At 31.8% G+C, this 10,238-nt stretch overlaps 1 protein-coding gene across 1 annotated transcript; it reads right to left on the minus strand.

Moving 5' to 3' along the window:
* Positions 1-1,970: 1,970 nt before the first annotated feature.
* LOC114739998 (wall-associated receptor kinase-like 8) lies at positions 1,971-2,608 on the minus strand. Its single transcript, XM_028928116.1, has 2 exons — positions 2,063-2,608; positions 1,971-1,985 (listed from the first exon to the last, which is right to left on the minus strand). The coding sequence occupies exons 1-2, from the start codon at positions 2,606-2,608 to the stop codon at positions 1,971-1,973; spliced, it is 561 nt and encodes a 186-aa protein (XP_028783949.1).
* Between the last annotated feature and the right edge of the window lie 7,630 nt (positions 2,609-10,238).

Here is a 10,238-nt window from a genome sequence, read left to right on the forward strand (position 1 = left end):
TTTTTTGGTACTTAAATTTTCTCATTGGGACCTCATGACAACTCTCCCCTATGCTTAATGTTCAATAAATACATCTTATTTGGTGTAGAAACTTAATAATCAATTTACATTATTAAAAAATTATTTTGGTTGACTTAGTTATTTTAAAACATATCTTTAAATTTTTTTCATTTAAAGCTGCTCTTTAATATATTTGCAATTAATGAAAATAATTTAAAAAAGTTAAAATTTTGGAAATAAAGTAGATTGATACCTTAAATGCACGTAACTAAATAATAGTGTAGTATCAATTTTAGATGGAATGGTCATGACTAATGATTTGATAAAGTATTAATGACTATGACTGAAAAAATTATTAGGATTTAATTTTAAAAAGTCTATGGCAATTCAATTCCAAATCAAGTCAAACTAAAAAAAAAAAAAAGGGAATTTTTAATAGATCCAAATGCTTACCTAATGGAATTGTAAGGCTTGGCCCAGTTGGGCTGCAGCCTGAGCCTGGTTCAGTTTCGTTGCGGCCATTGCCCTTTTGTCCATGCGGACAGGAGCAGGTGTAGCCCCCAAGGGTGTTGCGACAACGATCCTCATGCAAGCAATTATTTAAGTTGATGTCCTGGCACTCATCCACATCTGAAATTCCGTACACTCATACAACAATTAATCATGTGAAAAAAAAAATCTTATAGCACTGGTTAATTTCTTCTCAAATCAATATTTCTGGTTAAAACGAACTTTTGAAATGTTTGTGCTTTTACAATATTGTTAACTATTTACTTTAAAAAAGCAAAAGCAAAGAAAACACCGTCACTATCGTTGTTCTAGAGCTTATTATGATTCTTTCAAGAAATAAAAAACCAGACCGACTATTAAACAAGTGGAGGTAGTGGTTAAAAGATCAGTTGGTCAGATCGGGATTACCTTGGAGTCCAACCGGTCATATTAAAATGATATAATTTAATTGAAAATAACAAAAGTATAACAACATTAATAATCACTAATAACAAAATATAAGAAAATATAACAATAGTTTGATTGTAATAATAACAAAGTATAACAATATTGAAAATTTTGATTTTTATGGTTCTTCACTAACTAAAATTCATAATCATTAATGCCAAAATTATCATTAAAATTCATTTAAATATATAGGGGCTAAGATATTATGAGTTGGATGAAAAAAAAATAAGACCAATAACAATACAATCATCCAAACCGGTTTATTACTGGTTCATGTTGGTTTTCACCAGTTCATTTCGGTTTGACCGATTCGTTACCAATTCAACTCCCCTCGATTTAATATCCAAACAAAACCAGACCCACTGGCCGGTTTACTGGTTTTCCGGTTGAACTGGTCGGATTAGACTGGCTTTGTGTTCTCTGGATTTTTTTAGGCCAAGGCTGTGAAAATGGGATTTGTGCCCACCACCCGTTAGATCACAAAAGATTTGATTCATTTTAAAGACAAGAAGAAAAATATTTGAGAAGCCAAAAGAATTTACCGAAATCCATAGGGTATTAGAGGCTTAAAACTCCGCAAGTACTTAAGGAAATAGTTTCATATAAATCGAAATAAAACCCCCTCGTATAATTGCCCCGTCTTGTGTTCCACAAAATTACTTCTAAATAAAATAAAAGAAAAGAGGTTTAAAATGAGAGATCTATTTCAGCCCCAAGAAAATCATTAAAAAAAAATCAAAAAGTGTGGGGTTGAAACCTCAAAATTATCGTAATTACCTTTGCAGCCATCGGCGGTGTAGGGGTTGCCTTCGAACCCTGTTTTACATTTGCAGTAGTAATAGCCCCTGACACTTTCTGATTGTTTGCATTCCGCATTATGACTTTTGCAGGCTCCACCGCATGATCTTTTCTTATCAACTGCCCAATCGAGAATTACCGTAGATCTGTTACCTTCTCTTCCCTTCTTGAGGTCGCCGTCGTCGACGAGGGGGAAGTTGAAAGTCCCGTTCTGCTCAACAAATGCAGAACTGCAACGAGTAAAGTTCTCGGGCCCATTTTGCTCGCTACTACGGTAAAATACAACAGTAATGGTATAATTTGCAACGGCTTGCTCCAAATCACTCTTGCAGTGGCCACAGCCGCCGGCGCCGGAGCAGAATTTATTATTATCCGCCACTGAACTCCGGTTATCGCATCTCGCGTCGCAGCCGTTAAGGTTTTTTTCTTTCCGGTCATACAGGAAAGCATAGGTATTACACCCCACTACCCTGAATTTGTTCTTTGTATTGGATATGCCAAACTTGAGAGGCACCCAAAAACCACGCCTCCACATATTATAGCCATCTTGGGGATTGTAGCAAACATTATAAGCAGGCATAGAGACAAGAATCTCACTACTGTTCCCAGAGATGCTGAGAACCTGCACGGTGTCGTTTTCCCCTCTTGCTAGTTGTGGAATATGCTGTCCAGAGGAAGAGTTGCAGATTATTTCAAAATCAGGGTCTTTGAAGCAGTCCTTCGTCATGCCGAAGGGATAAGGGATGTCCACGTTCCCGCACTTTCTTTTGCAATCTGCCGCCGCCGTCACCGCCGCGGCCAGTGCGAAGGCCGATGATAATAATGCCAGGTTCAAAAGCAATGCATTACCCATCGTTTAATCACTACTTAGTATACGATGGTGATGATTCTGCGCAGTCTGATATGATCAGGAAAGCTAATATACAGACAAGGTAGTTATAATATGAACATATCTATTCTGTGTTCGGACAATTTAGTACCTAGGATTTGACTTTTATTACTTATGTTTTTAGTTGTATGATTCCAAGCAGGTGAGTCATTTCATGATTATAAGCATATATAATTTCTTTTTATATAAGTCAAGACAAAATAAAAAATTACATGTCAGTCATTTTAAACTGATTTAAAATTAGTTATTTATTTTTTTAATAATTTAAGATTTTATTAACAATTTTATGTCCCAGATACACTAATTAACTAAAATAAATTATTTCACCTAGTGCCGACAAGGGACATATGGGGCTACAAACGCTACACATTATAAGAGAAGACTTGGACAAATCAAAGTCTTGGGGATTTATATTCATCATCCTACATTAGAAGATATTTGCATCGCCCTAATATCTCCCTCGGTGGGGCCTGAATAGCTTGGACTATTATCACCACATAATAATTGTGAAATTAATTTGGATATTTTATAGTTATTTTAGACTCTTCAAAGCCTCCATTATTCACCTATTTGTTTTTTAAAATTTAACGGGTATTTTTTTGTTATTTTCCCTAAATTTTTCCCCATCCAGTATTATCTCTACTTACTTCGACTATTAAGAAGACATTAACGAAGATTTGGTTGCCCATGGCATGGCATCTCATTAAGCATCAAGAGCTAGCTTGAAGATAAAGCATATCTGCAATTATAAAAGAAGACTTTCTTTTTTTGACCAGGTATAAAAGAAGACCTGGACAAGTCAAAGTCTTCGGGACTATATCTCTATCTTCGACTTCTTAGGAGACATTGACGAAGACTTGGTTGCATGGCATGACACGGCAAGTCATTTAAGTTTCACAGGCACGGCAGAAGTGAGGGACACGTTGACCAATAGGTGTCATACTCGTTCATTAATTCCACTCCAGAATTAGGCAATGAATGCTCCCCAAATTGAAGTTTTAATCATGTTTTTCTTCAAACAGGAGAATGGGATGGCCAATACTAACTTGCATTCCAATTAGCTACCACAAGATTTTCATAAGTGACTAGAATAAGAAACTACAAAATACTACCTCCGGTCCTTATATAGAAGATCTGGTTGGTTAATTTGAGAAAATTAATGAAGTTACTAAACTAATTATTCTAAAGTATTTATATTTATCATTTTTCTCTTATAACTAATTGGTCTCACTTATAAATTAATATATAATCTAATAACACACATAAGTATTTTACAAAATTTATGTAACACATGCTATATTAAGTAGTTTAGTAACTTTTTGAATCTTTCCAAATTAATTAGTTAGATCTTATATTAAGGATTGGAGGTAGTATGATTTAGATCATATTTTCCAGTTTTTGGTGACTGGTCAGATTTTACTTCCGCGCATCTGTTTTCCAATGGCGGCATTACAGTTGTTTTCTACAAAATTTAGACTCAAACTTTAATCCTTCATGCATCTACATAAAATTTCAATCTAAGCTTACCTCCCCTATCAATCAGTCAATCCAGTTTTTAGTATACTGGAAAAACTAGAGATGAACATAAGATTAGGAAATTAAGAATTGAATGTTCATTGTTAGTTAACTACACTCTTGCGATTCTATTTATAAGGTAGAGAGAATATTTTTTTTTTTGTCCTATTTATAAGTCACATTATTAAATTTTTCACATGAATGCACACTTGCCTCCTTCATCTATTATTCATGGGAACAAGCTATTAAGGTATACTTTTATAGAAACCAGGAAAATCTTAAATCCTATTACTTCTGTCTTAAAATTTAATAACTTTTTAATTTTAATATTTATGTAAAAAATTTAATGATGTAACTTATAAGTAATACTCCCTTCGTTCCTTATTATAAGAGACATTTGATGCTTATAGCATGTTCTCATATATAAGAGACACTTAAAAGTTGTCTCTATTTTTTTGTATTGATTTTCTATTTTACCCCTATTTATTTTGTTTCCAACTTATACTCTCTCTCCCTCCAACTTCTCTTTCTTTTAATAATTTAATTGTTCTCTCTCATACTCTTTCTCCTTATTAATGGGGGCATTGTTGAAAAAATATTATATTTTTTACACATTAATTGTCCTCAACTAATTTTAACTATTTTTTTTATCAATGTAATTTGGTTATTTGTTTCTTATAATGAGGAACGGAGGGAGTATTAAAAATTCTTTTTTCCCCAACTTATAAAAAGGATTAGAGTAAAAATTACTAAATTTTAAGATGGATTTAACAAAGTTTAAGCTTTTTATTGATTCCGATAAAATATTAGAATTACATACCTTATCTCTAAGGCGAGATATGAAAAGTGCATGTGGAAATTGCAATTGTATTATGCAAATATGATTTGGACGTGCAAATGTTAAGCCGGGGATGCAAGTTGGGAGTTCCTCCTCCCTCCATAAAAAGATGACTACGTAGTGCTCCTCCTTTATTTGCATTTTTCTAAACTAAAAGTTTCACAGATACTGTCACAGCGAGAGACTGTGACCAAGTCTCCTTGTTCATTCCACAAATATATAAAATAATTAGGCAATGTACAATGTTCAGATTTCTTTTCTCTTTTTCTTTAAATATGAAAAATCGGGTGACCATCCACGGCCAATTACTACGTGTCCGGCTTCTCTTCCTGTGCTTGTCCTGCGTGCTTCATTGAGATTTGATTTGAACGTTCAACCATCAAGCGAAAGTAACCTTTTAAATTTGATATGTATAAAAAAGTAAAGTTCTACTAACTAGTGTTTATTAGTTTCGGTATTTAATATAAGAACTAGTTGAAGATTTGATTAGTTCTAAATATAAGAACTCAATCTACTTTATCTTTAATATTTATTTATTTTGCCTCCAAGTAATTCCTATAATGATCACTTATGTTAAGGAGTTTTCATCAAAAAATGATTAAAATGCACATGACTAATAGGGATATTTTAAGGAAGACAAAATCTATTTATTACAAATAATTACCTTGACTAATGTTTTTAATTTTTGTAAATTGATCATCTAACTCTTATATTTATAAAGAGCAGGGGTAGTATAATCGATGGATCCTTCAAAGAGATTTATTCAATCTACGTATCAAAAATAACACCTTAAGGTGTTTTCTAATAATGAACCGTCTAAACTAAATTATAACAATTTAAATTTAGAATTTAGTGTAGCTAGTGAGGGTAATATTAGAAATCACTTAAGTTTTATGACAAATTTAATACTTTTAATTGTTTTTATTGGTGCGTTTGAATGTTAGTAACCTCTTATAATAAATACCAGAGGGAGTACTAAATAGTATTCCCTCTGTTGTTTTTTTAATAAAAGACAATTGTTTAAATTATGTTGCTTGAAATATTGGTTGAAATTAGTTAAAGATAGTAAATATGTAAAAAAAAAAAAACCCTTTTACGCAAAATACCCTCATTTATGTGGAAGAAAGAATATATGGGAATTAAATGCAACTATAGGAGTAATATGAGTCATTAAATGAGGATAAAATAGGAAATTGACAAATAAAATTTGAGACAACCTTCAAATGTCCCTTATAAAGAAAAACATGCTCTGCTCCACAATTGTCTCTAATAAAAAGAAACGGAGGAAGTATTTCTATTATTGTATAATAAAAAGGAACGGAGGAAGTATTTCTATTATTGTATAACAAAAAGGAATGGAGGAAGTATTTCTATTATTGTACATATGCTTACGTCTGGATTGAGCACCCAAATTGATTCTGCTTATATCTCTATTATCTTTCGATCAATTATTAAAAAAGGCCATTAAGTATACAGGGCAGGGCATGACAGGCCATTAAGCATCAAGAGCTTGAAGATGAAGATGAAGTTTCACAAGTACAACAAAAGTGAGAGACACATTGACTAGTAAGTCTCCTTCTCGCTCATTCCCCGGCAGAATTGGCCAATAAATGCTCTTAACCATAACCCCCCCCCCCCCAAAAAAAAAAAACAAGAGAATTGGATGACCAAGACAAATTAACTTGCATTCCAAATATCACAACTTTTGTCATAAGATTAGTAAATGAAAAATTTGAACTGGATATTCATAGTTAGTTACCTTTATGAAAAGTACATGCGCGCATGGAAATTGGAATTGTATTATTCAAATATGATTTGGACAAATGTATATGTTAAGCCGTAGAATGGAAGTTTGGGGGTTCATCTTCTCCCCACAAACGGGGGCATATAAATTAATGAGTATTGAGCACTCCCGCGTTATCTGTATTTTTTAAATCAAAACTAATTGGTTTAGATTTAATTTAATTTGTATGTTTTTAATAATTGTTGCTTTTTTTTTATATAATGAGGTTGCTACTTGTTACTTTAATAAAAGTAAGCTTTAAAAAGTAAAGCTACCAATTAAAAAAATTGAATATGACTGTCACACTCCAGTTTAATTAGACAGCTCATATCTCACCTTGTAAAATCAGAGTTATATGGATATCACTATTAGCTGCCACTCCTTATATTAAAAGCACGTAATAATGGTTATTGGTTAATGTATAATAACTTTGAATTCATGTAAATTAACAAAATTACTAGTAAAAGTTAATTAAATTAGTAAAGAGCCAGTTTATAACTCACAAAGTCATGAGTTTGAATTCTGCCGCCAATGTGACAAGAACTTTATTGATAGGCGATCTGTAAGTACATCTAAAAATACTCTCTTAGCCTAAAAGCTTACCCTAGCCTTAAACTTTTTGTTATAAAAAGAGTAAAAGTTATTTATTTATTTTTAAATATCAAAATTACTCTTAATAAAAGTCATTAGTTAGGAGAATTTAGTTAATTAGTTAGAAAGTTTAAGGATTGGTTGGCAGGGGAAATGGAGAGGAGGGGAGGGATTTTACTAACACTACTCCAATATCCATCATTAGGACAATGGCACAATAAGCATTCTCTTTCTTCTACCATTATCATATCATTGTCCTTCTCTTGAAGGTGCTTTTCCATTTCCATTAGACCTTATAACTCCGTTAATACTTCCTTCATTGTTAGCCTTTCCTCTCCATTGACCCTAATGCATCTCTTTGCCAACAAGGCTACTTCGTTCATTTGTTTTGCATTCTTCTTATGGCCTAGCACTTGCTTATCAAAAATCTCCCCCAAGCATTCTTCTCTAATTGAAGACACAATGCTTAGCCAAAATATTGAATTTAAAAATTTATTCCCAATGAATAGCTCTACAAGCACAATTTCAAAACTATAAACATTGCTCTTATAATTCAATTGACATGTTTGAAGGCATTCAACATCCAAATATCCTGTTGTTGCTTGAACTACAGTGGCAACTTGAGTTTCATATAGATGGACAAGTCTACAAGCTTTGAAATCTGACACCTTTGCTCTATCATTGTGGTCTAATTAATAGTATGTTAGTAGATTAAGTATATCCATGGATAATCAGAATAAAAGTTGCAGAATGTAAACATAAAATGGCCTCAACAGTTTCTGTAACTATTTTTAATTGAGTCTCCCATGTGATAGAACGTTCGTTGTTTGATGTATCCAAGTGATTAAGAGGGTTTTTAGATGGAAACCAAACTATAGTTTTAAAAGTAATTTTACGGTATATGAAATAAATATCTAGAGGAATTTGTTTCAATTTGTGAAAAAGTACTTTTCAGAAATATTTTTGGTGTGTTCCAAACACCCTCTAAAATTCTGTAGAGATTAAAATTCTTAATTTTATTTTCTCAAATCAAAACACTTCTCAAAAGAGGTTGGTTCATTTTTCTTAACGTTGGTTTTGGCCTGTGAAATGAATTGAATATAGCTTGGAAATAGTATTAGATAAACTTCTATCAAAAAATCTATTAGATAAACTTTCTTAAGCTTCTAAATTACAAGCTTTATGATTATTAATATGAGATTTCAATATATATATATATATATATATATCAGTAGATGCGAGTCTCATAAATTATAGAATCTGCAAAATAATTTGTATTGCCCCTTGTTTAAGCATAACACAACTTGTTATAAATTTCATAGAATTATGGGTTTTGTATTATATGGATTAGATTAAAAAAATTTTGGCCAAAAACGAAAGATTAGATTAAAAAATAATAATGCAATGTGACCCTATATTTTATCCAAAACTTATCCTTTTCTATCGTTAACAGGGTATCAAATGGGGTGCCCTTATCAGTTTAATTATTATATCATGCATGATTTTTAACGTATAATATAACAAGATAAGAAGTGAGTGCGCGAGACACAAAATTAATTGGTAAAGATAAGTTAAATTAGTAATGATGGTCATGAGAAAATTAATGGAATTAAACACCAACCTTAATAATCTTTCTTATTTTGAAACCACCATATTAAACCTTGAATTTTTTATTATTCTTTTCTTCTGGGATCAAATTTTGATTTTTTTTTTATTTTGAAACGAAGTATATTTATGTGATATTAACAAAACTAAAAATTTAAAATCAAAACCCAGCTTAAAAAAATCTCAATAGTTAATAGGCCATGAAATATATAAATTATCTCTTGATAATGAGCATCGAATTTGTATTGCCCTCTCATTAATAACTTGTTAGTTAAAATGGTAAGTAGTCTTGCCCCTATAAGGAGGGGAATATTCACAAATTCAAATCTCTAAATTAAAACTGTTAAGAGGACTTTAACCTTATCGCTCCTTGCCCGATAGAGATTAATGTCAAACCTAAAAAGACTTGAAGATACTTTGAGTTATACTAAAAAAAACAAGAAGTATTCCCCTCTCGGTCTCTTATTTGGTATAGTCTCTGTTTTTTTTTCCCGTGAGAGGAATTGGAACCTTACTAAACCTGTTTTTGTGAATACGTAACTTGCTTGGTAAATAAAATACGTTGCCAAAAGTAATTGGCTACCACCTGAAGTAGTTGTCAGTTGGTTAAAAAAACCAAACAAAAAATAAAGTAAGAGATAAAGAGCCCATTGAGAATATTATTCGAAAGATTTTTTTTTTTAACCGAGCAATCTTAAGCAATCTTAAGTAAGAGATAAAATCCTTAGCACTAATTCTCTAATGAAAATTTCCCACTTTTCCATAAAATAAGTAATTATATCAGAAAGATAAGGTTCATCTTGTAGAAGAGTAAGATATCGTCATACCATAAAATACATGGAAAAGCTCAAAAGATACCAAATTACAAAGACCCTATCAAATCCTTGGGAAACCCATTTGTTTAACACTCAAGAGGAGCAATATACAACATTCTACCTAACAGATTTGATGGTGATGAGAAGCCCTGAGAAACAAGTATTCCTCTCAAACCAAACAAACCACAGAATCCCATAAACCGCACATTGCCAGTGTTTAGTTTTCTCTTTAACACATCTACAAACAAAAGTGAGGAACTATTCCAGAATACAACTTTGATCACATTACATAAGCTTACAAAACAAACAGAATAGGATTTTTTGCCACAAATTCCAATATAAAATTTTCAATGCTCTATGCATGATTCTAGCAAAATAAGACAGCATATATAACAAACCAAAATCAAATAAAGAAAAAAGGATTAATTAGACACTCAGTAATGCCAG

This window comes from Neltuma alba, unplaced genomic scaffold, assembly GCF_004799145.2.
Source record: "Neltuma alba isolate B1F8T4 unplaced genomic scaffold, ASM479914v2 tig00000507_pilon, whole genome shotgun sequence".
Taxonomy (NCBI): Eukaryota; Viridiplantae; Streptophyta; class Magnoliopsida; order Fabales; family Fabaceae; genus Neltuma; species Neltuma alba.

Coding starts and splice junctions, on each gene's coding strand:
- LOC114739998 (XM_028928116.1), bottom strand. CDS start 2,608: ATGGGTAATGCATTGCTTTTGAACCTGGCATTATTATCATCGGCCTTC.